The following is a 17,638-nucleotide window of genomic DNA, read 5'->3' on the forward strand; positions in this document are numbered from 1 at the left end:
GTGGTTAGTTTGGCTGGAAAGAAAGGATGTAAACATGAAGGCACAGAATACATATGAAAGAAAGTCATTGCTATAAAATTTTTATTTTTGGTAAATCTAAGAAAGGGTAGTTAGGTGTTCATTGTATCATTTGTTAACTTTTTTTGAAGGTCTGATTTCATTTCTTCCTCATTGTAACTTTAGCGTAAGAAATACTTTTGTTAACTTCAGTTTGAGGAGCTCTGTCTCCAGGAAATAAGTCTGAGAAAATTCCTCTTCAGTGTGTAATTAAAGGGGTCCCAGGAAACAAGAACTTCCTTTTCTTACATTCCAAATAAAACTAATTTTTATGCCTGTCATTTCACAATCTCCTCTTTTTATTATTATTATTATTACTATTATTATTTTAATCCTCACCAGGGATATTTTTTCCATTGATTTTTTAGAGAGAGTGGAAGGGAGAGGGAGAGACAGAAACACATTGATTGGTTACCTCCTGCCGGCTTAGGCCCACAATATCCTCTTTATTAATGTCTCTTAACTGTGCTGTCTGTCACTGAAGGTTCGCCCTGGAATGCAGCATCTTGTGTACTTATTACATTATGTTTATGCAAAATACATTTATGAATATTAATGATTCTATCTGGATTTCAATTTTTTTCACTTTTCTTTCCTCACTCTTATGCATAGACACCAGACCCCACAGGCACACACACTCTCGTAGAGTAATGCTTCTTACCTAAAATCTCCAACCTTCTTACAAGGACATCTTAATTAATTTTCACAGGAACCTTGGGACTCTTTCAGCATCAGAAAACTCTGTTAAGTAGTGAATTCAGAGGCTTCTCTTCTATCCTTACGTGGAAAAAGACAAACTCAAGAGTAGTATTTGCTTGACTCCTCCATGCTGATTCATGGTGCTTCGTCATATTTACCATTTCCCTAACCCCAGGACTAGTGTGAGAATTATCAGAGGGAATAGAGTTGGATATGGCTGTGGAAAAATTCTCCTGATGGTGAGCTTGTTCCAGTGGGAGTAATTAAGATGTTATGCAGGCACATATGCTTGAGAACACACAGTTTTTTTTCTAGCAGCAACAAACTCTACTCAGGCTCCCCTGAACTTTTCAATTGGACCTCAACTTTTGGACCTCCACGTTTGCCTCTGCATTGTCCAATTTTAGTAAAAATTCTGCTAAGTCGGTTCAGCCAGAGCCCTTACCTTCCATGTCTAACCAGATTCCTCATTCTCTACCCTCCCCAAGAGATATCTGATCACCCTGGCCTATCTTCAGCAGAAATCCTGATAGGTCAGTTCAGTCAGAATCATCCCTGATGTTTCCTTTCAGTAATATTCTTCTTGGGAAACAAAGGTCTATTCTTAGGGATTCTGAACAAGTTCTTTAGTCAGTTTTGCCCATGTGGGGTGATTTCTGAAGTGTGACACACAAGTCCTGGAAGGAGTTCTTGGACCTGAAGGGGGTGTGTAGGCCAGAGTGAAGAAGCTCCCTCTCAACGGCTGATGCACAAAGTGGGCGATGGAGTTCTCATGGGGTGCACATGTAGCCAGGAAATCCACCCTGGATCCATCAGCAAATCCCACTTGCTCAACCTTCACAGTGTTTAAAAATCCTCACCACCTGCACCATTACTACCCAAGTCATGCCTTCATTACTTCTTTCATGGAACTATTTCGGTAGCCTCTTAATTGGTCTTTTTGTTTTTGTCTTTACCTCTCTTCAGTATATTTATAACAGCAGGCCCTGAATTTCTGTGAAAACATGCACCATTAATTCTGCTCTTTGAAGCCCTCTAAATATACACCCCATCTTACTTAATGTGAAAGTCAGAATCCTTACAATGATTGAAAAGGTCCTAATGACCTTGTCCTGTGGCCCCATTATCTCTTTGACTGCAACAACTACCTCTCTTCTCCTTGCTTCTTCTCTTGTAGTTATAAAGCCCCCCTGACTGCCTCTTGGACACTCTGGGTACATCCCCAGCTCAGGGCTTCTGCATGTCTGATTTGTGGACTGAGATTTATACCAGGACATGAACATTTTTTTTTCCCCTTCAGTTTCAAAAATTTATATCTAGGATCTAACTCCAGAAATGGGGGAGGGGGGCAGGATTCTCAGCAGCTGTAAATAGCATAATAAGTAAATAATTAAAATCCAAGTTGATATATGGAATAATGTTTTCTGCTTCATTTCAACATTTTTGAATGTATAGGCACAGTCTGAAGCATCTTCAGAGGTTTCTGCCATTTTTAGAGAGTCATATTATCAGACATTAAAAACAACTCAATTATTTTTTTGACCATATTCTCCAATGATTTGAAGAGCAGAAATGAGTAAGAGGTAATATTTATTAATTGAGGTTTTTTGTTGTTTGCTTTGCTCTATTTATTTCTTTTGGGGCTGGGGGGTGGGCAGAAGGAGTTAAAGAAGTTTCATTTTTGCTTCAAAGAGCTTTCCCAGAGTGGTGATTCATTTCCATTCTACATGATTATAATGAACACAGTTCTCCTGGCTTTCATAATAGTGTGAAGTCAAGGTCATGTGTGTAACACGTGTTTTCATGAATCCAGTTATTTATTTATATATAGGGCGTCCCTTGTGTTCATATTCTTTTTTTTTTAATATATATTTTTATTGATTTCAGAGAGGAAGGGAGAGTGAGAGAGAGATAGAAACATCAATGATGAGAGAGTATCATTGATCGGCTGCCTCTGCACCCCCCCTACTGGGGGTCAAGCCCGCAACCCAAAGCACGTGCCCTTGACTGGAATTGAACCCGGGACCTTCCAGTCCACAGAGCAATGCTCTAGCTAGCCACTGAGCCAAACAAGCTAGGGCTGTGTTCATATTCTTATATGAAAGGTATTAGCACTATGGTTTCAATAACAAAAATTTAAAAACATTAAATACATCTTGTGTTTGATTTGGGTCTGGGCTAATTTCTAAAGAATCATTTAGCAATACTGGCCTGATATTAAATAACCTGCGAAGCTGCAGTTAATTGAGAGACTGCTGGTTCTAAGAACTAGGCACCTGATAAGAGGGTGAGGGGAAAATTATAAGTCTGGATGCCAAGTTCTGAGCAAATAATCTCCTTTTCACTTTTTCACTATCTCTAAGTAAAGTAGAGGGAGTGGATAATACAAATTATATAAATAATGTTAAATAAAAAGTGCATTCATAACTGGGACAATATATTTTTTTTTGGTTTTGCCAAATTTGCCACTTACCCTAGTTCCATGGTTGGCAAACTGCGGCTCGTGAGCCACATGCGGCTCTTTGGCCCTTTGAGTGTGGCTCTTCCTAAGCCTTAGGAGTATCCTAATTAAGTTAATAACAATGTACCTACCTATATAGTTTAAGTTAAAAAAATTTGGCTTTCGAAAGAAATTTCATCGTACTGTTGATATTTGGCTCTGTTGACTAATGAGTTTGCCGACCACTGCCCTAGCTCAATAAGATGCTTGTAAGGCAGCAATTTGATTTCTCTACTTTCTTTTATAACATAAAATCCATCTTTCTACATTATTAGTTTATGCTAATCAGAATCTTTGAAAGTCATGTGTACCTTAGTAGAAATATAAAAATTAACTAGAAAATTTTTTAGTGAATACAGTTTATTTGATGGACAAATATTTTTAAAGGTGGTATGAAGGAGTGAGCTACTGGTCTATACCCTGTCAGAAAGCACAAGTCTCCTCTTCAGTCTCCTCATGGCTGACTTCATCTCCTGGGTCCTCAAACTGTAAATCAAGGGGTTCAGCAGAGGGGAGATGACAGTGAAGGTGAAAGCAATGGCCTTATCTGTGGGGAGGGCAGTGAAGGACCGGGTGTAGACATAGATGCAGGACACAAAATGCAGAGTCACCACAGTGATTTGGGCTGTGCAGGTGGGGATGGCTTTCCTCCTGCCCTCCCCTACCTGAGACCTCAGCATCATTAGGATGACTGTGTAGGATACCAGGAGGAAGAAGAACCACAGGGTAGTGACTAAGCCATTGTTGGAAATCATCAGAAGCTCAAGTGCAAAGGTGTCTGTGCAGGCAAGGTTGAGGACCTGGGGCACATCGCAGTAGAAAGTGTCAAGAACATTGGGTCCACAGAAGGGAAGCAGGAGCAACAGGGAAATCTGGATGATGGAGTGTACAGAGCCCCCCTCCCCCAGGCAGCCACAATTAACCCAATGCAACACCCCCTCCTCATGATGGTCACAGTGCAGGGGCTTGGAGATGGCCACATACCCATCTAATGCCATCACTGACAAAGAAAATACATCCACCCCTCCAACAAGGTGGAAGAAAAACATCTGGGTCAAGCAGCCACTGAAGGCAATGGTCTTCCTTCTTAACAGAAGATCCACCAGAACCTTGGGAGCTGTGATGGAGGAGAAGCAGATACTGGCGACAGACAAATTACAGAGCAAAAAGTACATGGGGGTCTGAAGGAGAGACTCACAGGTCACGGTGACCATGATGAGGAGGTTTCCCAGCAGAGTTGTCACATACACCTAAAGTGGGAAAATAAATCAGACCCAACTCAGTTCTTGATTCTGGATGGGGCCAAAGAAAATAAATTCTTTTACCCTTGTGCCACTTTTTGGCTCCATGGAGTCATCTTCTTTTTCTCTCTTTTGTTTCAATCTACTTCATATGAAAAAGTACTTGTCTACTTATTTGGTTTTCTTCCTAAGCACTAAGAATGCAATTCAGAAAGCTGCCTACATGGCTGTGCCATTTATAATTTTTTAGTTGCCCAAATTTTCAAGATTGCAATCAGCTTGGTGATTAAGTAAAATGATCACATGCAAAGTCATTCAATAATTCTTTTTCTATAAAACTGCTTTTGGTGAGGATAAGCTTTTATTTTAAGTAATGATATTTCCATAGCCTATTTTAATTAACTTATTTTAGTCTTAAAATTTTATTATTATTTTCATTCCACACATATTTATTGAATGCCAGGAATTCTCTGAAGCATTAAATATAAAGATAAGTAAGATGTGGTTCCAGCTATTGTAAACTTATAGTCTATAAATTTAATACTTATATTAATGAATATTCTATTGACTTCAACAGTGTCTTGTCTTGCTAAAAAAAAAAAAAAGGATATCATTCTGTTTCCTGTTGCAATATTGCTGTGGAATGAATCAGTTTCCTTGCTCTTGGTTGTTTAATGCCGAATTTCTTAAAATTGTAGCCTCTTATTCTGTGTAACTGGTCATTGTGATTACTCTCTACTGATTAGATTATTTGCTGAATTTAAGAATGTTTATAATTTACTACTGGGAAACAGATAGAAACATTGTGTAAATCCAAATCTCAAAGTATATCATTAATTTTTTGTATTATGGTTGAAACACTTAAACATGAAAGCTACCCTCATAACAGATTTTAAGTGCATGATATCATATTGTTAACTATAGCCAGTGTTGTACAGAAGACCTATAAACCTTTACTGCTCTTATACAACTGATGTGATCCTTGCTTGAATGTGGGGGAGGAATAGAGATAGTGATCTACTTCTGAGAGGTGGTTCGTACTATGTCAATCATGCTCTCCTCTTCCTCTTTCCCTTTGTGGGTCAAAGACAAGAGAGTGAAGGGATCACACAACAGGGAAAGACACTGGTATCACTATAATAATGCCTTTAAAAATATATTCACTGAGTGGCCAAATTATTATGACCACCCCATCAGTATTTCATTTACACTTCCAAAAATACTGAATATTGAAAACTTCCTAAGCAAATACACTCAAGGTTTTATTATTATTATTATTTGCATAACTAGTTCACTTCATTGTACTGATGGGGTGGTCATAATAATCTGGCTGGTCATAATAATCTGGCCACTCAGTGTATATATTGATTTTAGAGAGGAAGGGAGGGGGAGAGAGATAGAAACATCAATGATGAGAATCATTGATCGGCTGCCCCCTGCACACACCCTACTGGAGATCAAGCCCAAGCCCAGACTTATGTCCTGACTGGGAATCAAAACATGGTCTCCTGGTTCATGGATTGATGCCCAACTATTGAGCAACACCAGCCGGGCATCAAGAGAATTTTTATAGCAACCTCCAAATGTATGTGGATAAATTGGACCCCATTATCAAAGTGCTTACAGTTGATCAAAAGTGGATGGTTTGTGTAAATTGATGAACATAATGCATGGCAAAATGTGAAATGTGTCACAAGAGAAGTAGAGGTAGATTTGGGTGGAATAGGAGTTGATAGGAAATATCCTGATTTCCAGCAGTAACAAAAGCTACTATTTTTTTTTGTCTATTTACACAGACAACCATGTGGTGATGGCCAGAAGGAAGGGGAAGTAGGGGCTGGGTGCAGGTGGGCAAAGGAGCGGGGTGGGGGTAGGGGGGACATCTGTAATAGTGTCAACAATAAAAATAAGTATAAAAAGTTGTTTAATTTTTACTATCACTAATTGGTGAAATATATTGAAAATTCTGTACTCAAAGTATAAAATAAAGAAGTTATTTTAATAGTCAACTGGAAATAACTTTCACCAGAAAAAGTATGTGTGAAATAAGTACCTCCATATTCTGTCCATGTGCTATTTAGGGATAGCAGGATAGATAATAGGTAATATTGATTGTATGCCTGATTAATGCCAGAAGTGGTGCTCACCATCACAACTATCATCCACTCAACATTTATCATGTTTTATTTTCATGACAACCTTGTTAGTAGACATAGTATTTCTTTATTACAAGTGTTGAAAGTGAGGTAAAATATGTTGGCTTAAGAGTCACAGACTAGCCCTAGCTGGTTTGGCTTAGTGGATAGAGTGTTGGCCTGTTGACTGAAGGGTCCTGGGTTTGGTTCTGGTTAAGGGCACATTCCTGGGTTTCAGGCTCAACTCCCAGTAGGGGCCGTGCAGGAGGCAGCCGATCAATGATTCTCACTCATCAGAAATGTTTCTTTCTCTCTCTTTCTCTCCCTTCCTTTCTGAAATCAATAAAAATATATTTTTTTAAAAAAGAGTCACAGATTACACAAAAAATAGCATTTAGTTTGTTGATTTTAATCTTATACCCCATACTTTTCCCAGTCCACAAGTCTATAGTTATGTTATTCAATCTCATCTCTTCCTTTTGTTCTTATATTCCTTCTAATAGAGTTGAAGGGCTATGAGAATGTTTAGAAATGACTGGAGAAAGAGCTAGTTGTCTCTCTTACCCTAAGGCTAGCAGCTTGAGAAAATCAAATCAGAATTAGATTTCCAGTCTCAGTCTGACTGCTCACCCCAGTTTACTACTCTAAGAAGGTCCAAGTATCCTCTTCAGTCTCTTCATGGATGACTTCATTTCCTGGTTTCTCAGGGTGTAGATCATGGGGTTCAGCATGGGAGTGATGACCGTGTTATTGATGGACACGGCTGTGTCCATGGGCAGCGTAGTGAAGGGCCGGCAGTAGATGTAAACACAAGGCACAAAGTGAAGAGTCACCACCAGGATGTGGGAGGTGCAGGTGGAAAGGGCCTTTTTCCAGCCCTCCCCAGAGTGAGATCGGAGCATCACCAGAATGACAGTATAGGACCCCAGGAGCAGGAGGAACCACAACAACGTCACCAGCCCATTGTTAGAGATCATGAGAAGTTCCAGAGCAAAGGTGTCAGTGCAGGCCAGTTTAACCACCTGGGGCACATCACAGTAGAAGGCATCCAGGGTGTTGGGGCCACAGAAGGGGAGTGGAAGCATCAGGATTATCTGGACAATTGAGTGCAAACCACCACCCACCCAGGAAGCCACCACTAAGGCCACCCACACCTCTCTCCTCATAATGGTCACATAATGCAAGGGTTTGGCGATTGCAAGGTACCTGTCATAGGCCATCACAGAGAGGAAAAAAATATCTGCCCCACCAGTGAAGTGGAAGAAAAAGATCTGTGCCATGCAGCCATTGTAAGAGATGGTTTTCCTCTCTGACAAAAGATCTACCAGCAACTTGGGAACGGTGACTGATGAAAACACAATGTCTAGAACTGATTTGTTCCTTAGGAGAAGGTACATGGGAGTGTGAAGGTGGGAGTCACAGGTGATGGTCACCACAATGAGGGCATTGCCCAGCACAGTTGTCACATACACAGCAAGGAAGAACACAAACAAGAAAAACTCCAGTTCCCGAAAGCGAGTGAATTCTAGGAAGACAAATTCCCTCACAGTGGTGTGGTTACTCTGGCCCATGATGGGGATCACCTTCTTCCAGGTCTATGTTGGGAGAAGACATGTTAGGATTAGGACTATGGTATCATGAGGCGGAAATATCACTTATCATATATTGTTATAAGGCTCTTTTAAGCATCCAAATAATCGTTACTACTCAGAAAATGGTCTGGAAAGTCTTTATCCTGATGGTTCTTCTTTCCTACTGTAAGTACCCTGTGTTTATAGGAAGAACCATCACACTTCTATGTCCTTACTCTAACCAGAGGGAGATGAGAGGACAGTGATCACTTGACTCTGGCTTATCTTATGTCCTGCAAGAGTAACTTCCTCACATGTATGCAAAGCTTTCTATTTTACTGCAACATTTCATCTTTATTTTGATTCTTATAATGACTGTGGCATCTATAAAGTGATTATGGGGAAATGGAGCTTCATCCTAATATTTTACATGAGAGGCTGGGGATTTTAATCAGCCAAAGCCTTTTAGTTCTTATTGACATACATATCAATAATCGCACATGGATATTTTACCTTTCAGAGGTTGAAGACTGAACACTATAGATCAGTGATGGTGAACCTATGACACGCAAACTCATTTTTTTGGTTGATTTTTCTTTGTTAAATGGCATTTAAATATATACAATAAATATCAAAAATATAAGTCTTTGTTTTACTATGGTTGCAAATATCAAAAAATTTCTATATGTGACAAAGCACCAGAGTTAAGTTAGGGTTTTTCAAAATGCTGACACGCCGAGCTCAAAAGTTCGCCATCACTGCTATAGATATTAGAAAATTATATGTGTGCTAAGCTAAAGTTGCCTGCAATTGTGTCTTCGGGATGCCTTCACTTACCTTTAGGTTAGAAAAGTGAGCCTGCAGTGATTCCCCATCTTCATGGTTCTGTTCGTCCTCACCCAAACACGTGCACTGTCCACTGCTCACTTAGACACTGAACTGGAAGTCTAAGAATATAATAAGCAGCATGGGGAATAGTGTCAGATATTTGTAGGAAAAATAATTTTCAAAGAGGAATAATGCAGTTGCTGATGCCATGGGAGTTATTAAAAGTTGCTAAGCAACATGTGTAAATATTGGGATTTCCCCATCTATCATTCTGCTATTGCTTTCTATTCCACTGTGGTCTGAGAGCATACTTTGTGTAATTTGTGAAAGTGTATTTTTTGGCCCAGAATGTGGTCCATCTTAGTGAATGTTCCATGTGAGCTTGAGAAGAATGTGTATTTTGCTGTTTTTGGAGAAAAGTAATTTATAAGTATCAATTAGGTCCAGTTGATCATTGCTGCTGTTCAACGCAATGCATCCTTCCTGATTTTCTGCCTATTGAATCTACCGGTTACTGATTGAGGGGATCAAAGTCTCCAACTATAATAGTGATTTGTCTATTTCTCCTTGTATTTCTATCAGTTTCTGCCTTGCTTATTTTGACACTGTTCTTAAGTGCACACATATTAAGGATTATTATGTAATCTCGGAGAATTGACCCTTTTATTATTATCACTAAAAAGACCCTCCGTTTATCTCTGATCATTTTCTATGTCTGCTTTATCTCAAATTAACATATCTACTACAGCTTTCTTTTGGTTTTTCTTTCTCCATTTTGTTACTTTTAATCTCTGTGTATTTTCATATTTAGAGTGGGTTTCTTGTTCTATAATGAGACCCAACATATAGTTGGGTCTTTAACAAAAACCCCACTTTGTAGTCCCTGTCTTTTAATTGGTGTTTAGATTATTTGCATCATCAGGAGGCTTGAAAAGTCAACCATGGGGCTCTATTTCATAATTCTTTTATTTTGTCCTTAAAAATTCAGTTTAGAGAATAACCTTGAGAAGAACATTCAGAATTTAAGGGTAAGCTTTCTTAACACCATAAATTGAATTTTCTACTAGATAAGTTGACACCAGAAGAAAAGGAACAGGGATTTGCTATCCTGAATGCTACTTTAGAAACATATCAGAATGATTTATCACCAGGGATTTTGACATAATTGAAATCGCTGAACAGTTACTGTGAAAAGTATATAGATTTCCTGAATTTAGAAGAGGGGATTCTCTTCTTGAGCCATAAATTACAGGAATTACATATATGTATGTAATTTAATTTCTGCAGCTATTTTGCAAAATAAATATGAAAATTAAATGTCAATCAATTTTAAATGACTAGTATCCCTTTGGTAGATTTGGAGAACGAGGATGGGAGAGCATAAGTGACATCCATAAATTGTCAGAGTCTGGATCTGGGATTAGAACCTTGATCATCTGAGAAATATCTTTGTGCTAATGGCATCAAATAGCAACTGTAAATTATCTGGCACAATACCTCATGAACTGCAGGCACTCGGTCAATGTGACTTTCTCTGTAAATGCACAAATGTGTATCAATGTTAGCAGCCAGACTGTGAGGGTCCTGAAGTTTTCTGTGAGGGCACCTTCTTCTGCTCAGGAACTTGTCCTCAATGTTCCCTTCTCCCTTAAGCTTCTGGCTTTTTTTTTCTAGATCCATACTGTTCAAATGTCTATGAAACTTAAAAAATAACCTCTTTTAAAAGGGAATGTTTGGTATTTTAAAAGGGACCAGCCTTAAACTAATAGATGAGTGTCAGATGGTAGAATCCCAGGCAGCAGCATAAAAATAAGGGAAAATTCGAAGGTTACGGACCTCCCTTATGCCTAGAATATATGGCACTTCCTGTTTCTTTGGATAGGAGTTAAGAGCAAGCAACCTCCTCAGGAACTTGTTGTTCTAATTTCTTTTCCTGGGAGCAACATTTCTAAGATTGGTTAGGATGCCCATCAGAGGAGCAGAAGAGAAAGGGAAGAATTTGGGTTAAGTTTATAGAAAGGCAGAAAAACTAGAGTAATGCATGGAGAAGAAATGCTATAAAAAAGTTCCTGTCACCTGGCTGAGTTTGATTTCCCAAGACTCTTAAGGAAGACTGGACGGTACAAACATAGAGAAAATGCCGGCCGACTGTCTTCTCTCTCTCTTTCTCTATCTCTGCAGTTTGTTCTCGAATGTATTTTTTTACGTTATTCTGCTTTGGATACAGTCTAATCAGGCACATGTAGCCCCTTTCAGTCTTCAAGTTGCTGTCTAACGAGACGGAGAGAATAAACTGCAAGTGTGTGTTTGTGAGTAGAAGACACTTGAAATGAGGAGATAAGGAGATTGGAGACAGTGTAACCTCTAAGAATCTCATTTCTAGCACCTGTTGGAATCTGTTGCTTTGGACAGTAGAGAAGGCACTTTCTTTCTTTTTTTTTTAAGTTGGTTTGTTTTTTTTTGTTTTTAAATTTTGTTTTATTGCTTAAAGTATTACAAAGAGTATTGCATATGTCTCCTTTTGAGAAGGCACTTTCAAAGTCCATGGTTAGCAGTGCATTTGGAGAGTTAGTTCTCTATAGCCCTGTTGTCGAGGAATTACTTCCTCAAGTGTTTGTGAAGTAAGGATTTAAAAAATCCAAAATCGGAAAAACCAAGATGGTGGCATAGGTTAACGCCGGAGTTTGCTGCCTCGAACAACCACTTCAAAAATACAACTTGCTGAAACCGGTTTGGCTCAGTGGATAGAGAGTCGGCCTGTGGACTGAAAGGTCCCAGGTTCGATTCCGGTCAAGGGCATGTACCTGGGTTGCGGGCATATCCCCAGTAGGAGATGTGCAGGAGGCAGCTGATCGATGTTTCTCTCTCATCGATGTTTCTAACTCTCTATCTCTCTCCCTTCCTCTCTGTAAAATATCAATTAAATATATTTTTTAAAAAAATACAACTAAAAGACAGAACGGACATCATCCAGAACCACAGGAAGGCTGGCTGAGTGGAAGTTCTACAACTAGGAGGAAAGAGAATAGCATACCGAGACTCAGAGGAAGAGCAGTGCTGAAGTAAAATACTAAGGTGCAGAGTGCATGCGGAGAGGGCTGGCGGCTGAGGGCGCCGTTGTCGTTTTCAATCGGGAGGGAATTTCAGACTCTGAGCTCCAGATCCAGGTGAGTCTCTAGGGACCCAGACTCAAACGGGAGAAGCGGGACTGTCTGGCTTTGGTCGGAACTCGAAAGCAGCTTTCTCTCTGAGGTTTGCAGCGGTTGCTGGGACTCTGAGAGGAGGAGCCCCTGGGGACCGGACTGAGAGCAGCCATAACTGCTCGCTCCGGCCCGCCCTGTTGATCCCCTGGGACATGCCCCGCCCAAGCCCTGCACAGAGTCATTTGCCGGATAGCCTCAGGCAAAGGCTAGATTAGCACCTCCCTAGAGGACAGAAGTTCTCTCATTGCAGACACAGCTGATTCTCACAGCCACTTGGCCTGGAGGTCAAATCCCCTCTAGTATTACCTACAACAATCAAGGCTTAACTACAACAAGACTGCACACAAAGACCAGTAGGGGGTGCACCAAGAAAGCATAAAAAAATGCGGAGACAAAGAAACAGGATGCAAATGTCAGAAATGGAAGATATAGAGCTCAAAACCACACTTTTTTTTTTTCAATATTGATAACTATTTAAGTGTCCATGAAAAGCAATTTAATGAACATCAAAGGTTTGAAAATAGTGTTTTCCCATGCTGATGAAATGTAGCATGAGGATATTTTCTGTTTCCATTTCCTTCTAGTGGCCTCACTAATTTATATCTCCATTGAGGCAATCATTTCAGCAATCATAGTGCGAGGCCTCTGTTTAAAACTTGGTTATTTTTAAAAAACCACACTTTTAAGGTCTTTCAATAATTTTCTAAAAACTGCCGATAAATGTAGTGAGATCCTCAAGAAATCTAATGAGACCCTCGATGTTGTGATAAAGAACCAACTAGAAATTAAGCATACACTGACTGAAATGAAGAATATTATACAGACTCCCAACAGCAGACCAGAGGAGCGCAAGAATCAAGGCAAAGATTTGAAATGCGAGGAAGCAAAAAACACCCAACCGGAAAAGCAAAATGAAAAAAGAATCCGAAAATACGAAGATAGTGTAAGGAGCCTCTGGGACAGCTTCAAGCGTACCAACATCAGAATTATAGGGGTGCCAGAAGATGAGAGAGAGCAAGACATTGAAAACCTATTTGAAGAAATAATGACAGTGCTGAAAACTTCCCCCATCTGGTGAGAGAAATAGACTTACAGGTCCAGGAAGCGCAGAGAACCCCAAACAAAAGGAATCCAAAGAGGACCACTCCAAGGCACATCATAATTAAAATGCCAAGAGCAAAAGACAAAGAGAGAATCTTAAAAGCAGCAAGAGAACGAAACTCAGTTACCTACAAGGGAATACCCATATGACTCTCAGCTGATTTCTCAACAGAAACTTTGCAGGCCAGAAGGGAGTGGCAAGAAATATTCAAAGTGATGAATAGCAAGAACCTACAACCAAGATTACTTTATCCAGCAAAGCTATCATTCAGAATTGAAGTTCAGATAAAGAGCTTCACAGATAAGGAAAAGCTAAAGGAGTTCATCACCACCAAACCAGGATTATATGAAATGCTGAAAGGTATCCTTTAAGAAGAGGAAGAAGAAGAGAAATCTAAAGATACAAATTATGAACAACAAATATGCATCTACCAACAAATGAATCTAAGAATCAAGTGAATAAATAATCTGATGAACAGAATAAACTGGTGATTATAATAGAATCAGGGACATAGATAGGGAATGGACTGACTATTCTTGGGGGGGAAAGGGGTGTGGGAGATGCGGGAAGAGACTGGACAAAACTCGTGCACTATGGATGAGGACAGTGGGTTAGGGCGGAGGGTGGGGCGGGAACTGGGAGGAGGGGAGTTATGGGGGGAAAAAAGAGGAACAAATGTAATAATCTGAACAATAAAGATTTAATAATAATAATTATACGAGAGATGCAAATCAAAACGACAATGCGTTATCATCTCACACCTGTCAGAATGGCTATCATCAACAAATCAACAAACAACAAGTGTTGGAGAGGATGTGGAGAAAAAGGAACTCTTCTGCACTGCTGGTGGGAATGCAGACTGGTGCAGCCACTGTGGAGAACAGTATGGAGCTACCACAGAAGACTAAAAATGGAACTCCCATTTGACCCAGTGATCCCACTACTAGGAATATATCCCAAGAAACCAGAAACGCCAATCAGAAGGGATATATGCACCCCTATGTTCATAGCAGCACAATTCACCATAGCTAAGATTTGGAAACAGCCTAAGTGCCCATCAGCAGATGAGTGGATTAGAAAACTGTGGTACATATACACAATGGAATACTATGCTGCGGTAAAAAAAAAAAGGAACTCTTGCCTTTTGCAACAGCATGGATGGAACTGGAGAGCATTATGCTAAGTGAAATAAGCCAGTCAGAGAAAGATAAATACCACATGATCTCACTCATTTGTGGATTATAGAGAACAACATAGACTGATGAAAAGGGACAGACTCAAAGACTGAGAAACAGCAATCAGGCTATCAATCCCCAGAAGGAAAGCAGGGGAGGGCGGGGGTAAGGGGAAGAGATCAACCGAAGGACTTGTATACATGTATATAAGCCATACCAATGGACATGGACAACAGGGGGATGGTAGCATGAGTGTGTGTGTGGGGGAGGTTGGGGGTTAATGGGGGGGATGAGGACACATTTGTAATACCTTAACTAATAATAATAAAAAAAAAATCCAAAATCCCCAACTTTAAAGCTAATCACTCTATGGCAGTGGTTCTCAACCTGTGGGTCGCGACCCCTTTGGGGGTCGAACAAGCCTTTTACAGGGGTCACCTAAGACCATCGGAAAACACATATATAATTACATATTGTTTTTGTGATTAATCACTATGCTTTAATTATGTTCAATTTGTAACAATGAAATTGGGGGTCACCACAACATGAGGAACTGTATTAAAGGGTCGTGGCATTAGGAAGGTTGAGAACCACTGCTCTATGGGGTGTAAAGGACACACCCTCCTCATTTAAATTTTCCAGAGGCAGATAATCCACAGTGGTCAGACCCTGAGATTCCCCAGGGTTGATTCAGTTCAGCATTTTCCTTTGTGGTCCGTGAGGTTCTGTAATACACAGCACAGGATAAACACTCGATCATCTTAAATTCTGCACTCTTCACCTCCAAATAACCCATCCAAAGAGAGAGACTCATAATTATTGAGTTTCTATTGTTAGCCGAGTGTATGCTGGGCATTTTGCATAGATTAACATATTAAATCCTCCAAATGACCCATTTACAGAGGATTTGTGAGTCACTAACATGCCTAACTCAGAGGGACACTTTGTACCACAGTCCTCACCTCACGAGCCCACACCCTCTTCACACCACACCTTGCAACTTTTCCCTCAGGGGAAGGAGCACAAAGTATACAGCTTTTCCTAGAATATTTTGGTTTTGTTTTATTAAAAACTAGAGGCCTGTTGCATGAAGAGATTCGTGCAATAGGCCTTTCTTTACCCTGGCTGCTGGCACCGGTATGCCTCCAGCACCCGGGGCCCAGGCCTTTGCTCTGGCCGAATTCTGGCTGGAGCTGGCCCCGGAAATGTCAGGCTTCGCTGCTCTGCCGGCTCCGGAAACATCAGGCCTCTCTGCTCCACCAGCCCCGGGCCATCAGGCTTTGCTCCACCGCTTGGAGCCTATGTATGCAAATTAACCTCCATCTTTGTTGGTGGTTAATTTGCATATCGTGCAGATTAGCCCATGGGAGGCGTAGTGAAGGTACGGTCAATTACCATGTTTGTCTATTATTAGATAGGATCGGACTAGAGGCCAGGTGCCTGAAATTCATGCACTAGGTGGGGGGCCCTCAGCCCAGCCTGTGCCCTCTTGCAGTCTGGGATCCTTCACTCCTTACCACCCACCTGCCATGGAGGCGGGAGAGGCTCCTACGACTGCTGCTGTACTCACCAGCCAGCTGTGAGCCTGGCTTCTGGCTGAGCAGTGCTTCCCTGTGGGAGTGCACTGACCAACTGGGGGGAGAGGGGGAGGGGGCAGCTCCTGCATTGAGCATCTGACCCCTGGTGGTCAGTGCGCATCATAGCTACCGGTCATTCTGCCAGTTGTTCTGTCGTTCAGTCAATTTGCAGATTAGGGTTTTATTATATAGGATGTGCAAGTATGTAGCACTATGCCGGGGTCCAACCCCAGCGGGTCCAGGGGTTCCCAAAGGCGTAGACGGAGTCGGCGAAGAAGGAAGGACACGGAGACAGTGTTCAGTTGATCAGCAGCCTAGCCAGGATCTCCAGCCAGGATCTCCAGCCAAATTCTGGTCTGGATCTCCAGAGAGGTTCTGCTTAGGATCTCCAGCCAGGTTCTGTGTCCATGTTCTCTTGCTAGGTTCCCCAGCCAGGTTCTGTCCAGGTTCTCCAGCCAGGTTCAGTCACCAGGTTCTAGTCAGGTTCTCTTGCCAATTTCTGTAGTCAGGTCCAGTCCAGGATCTTTTGCCATGTTCTCTCCAGCGAAGTTCTTCTGTCTCTAGAGAACGTTCTGTGTAGGTTCTGTGCCTCCTGGTTCTGTCTTCTTCTTTCTGTCTTCTGAGTTCTGTCTTCTTACATCTGTATTTATACCAGTTGATTCCAATCCTATCAATCTCTATTCCAAAGGTTAGGGCGTTTCTTATCTCCATTCCAGGGAGTAAAGATTATGTAGCTTAAGCATGATTGTTCTTAGTTAAAGTGATTAATTACCCACCTGGCACTTAGTTAAGAGGTTTTATTCCCTCCCTAACTTCAGGGGAAAATCCATACTTGGGGAAACAACCTTTCTCAGAGACCTTGGTTAAAACACATAGTGCCAAGAAGGTGAGCAAACATTTTAAGAACAGTATGCCATATATGTCAGGTCCTTTGAAACAGCAAGGATGGACCGGCTCCCGGCAGCACTATTTAGGACAGGAGTGGACAATATGTTTTTTATGGAGGAACCATATGTGTATAAAAATCAAGAGAGGATGGTAGACTTATAAAACATACCATTAATATTTTATATATAAATAGTAAATGAATCTAAATGAAAATAAAATTAATTTATTATAATTTTTAATTTAACATAAATATAAACATTTTAATTCATTTCATTAACATAGTCTAACACATGTCACATGCATATTTTCCCTGATTAAACATCTGTCCTTTAATTTTTTTGATGTTTTGTTTGCCATAGAGAATTTAACACTATTATAGTCAGACCTGTTCTTTTCTTTAAAGTTTTGTTTTTAGCATTAAGTTTAGAAAAATCTTTTCTATTCCAAGGATTCATATATATCTGCCTATATTTTTCTAATGATCATGTAAAGAACATACAACTCTTCACTTATTTGCAGCTCGCTTTGTTTTGTGCAGTGTATGTATATTTGGAAGTCATCCTAAAATAGTTTGAAACTAGAGAGAGTAAATATAAATAAGTGGAAAACTTTTTATCTCTGCTTAAAAACTTTATTTAAATAAGTTCTAGAAAGAGTCTCTG

General features: G+C 40.4%; 1 protein-coding gene and 1 pseudogene across 1 annotated transcript; both read right to left on the reverse strand.

Annotated features, from left to right (window-relative positions):
• Positions 1–3,669: 3,669 nt before the first annotated feature.
• LOC118663662 lies at positions 3,670–4,605 on the reverse strand (annotated as a pseudogene).
• A 2,671-nt stretch (positions 4,606–7,276) lies between these two features.
• On the reverse strand, positions 7,277–8,203 carry LOC118663671 (olfactory receptor 4D6). Its single transcript, XM_036323510.1, has one exon. It carries the CDS (start codon positions 8,201–8,203, stop codon positions 7,277–7,279), a length of 927 nt encoding a protein of 308 aa, XP_036179403.1.
• Positions 8,204–17,638: the final 9,435 nt, after the last annotated feature.

This window comes from Myotis myotis, unplaced genomic scaffold (assembly GCF_014108235.1).
Source record: "Myotis myotis isolate mMyoMyo1 unplaced genomic scaffold, mMyoMyo1.p scaffold_m19_p_10, whole genome shotgun sequence".
In the NCBI taxonomy this organism is placed as follows: domain Eukaryota; kingdom Metazoa; phylum Chordata; class Mammalia; order Chiroptera; family Vespertilionidae; genus Myotis; species Myotis myotis.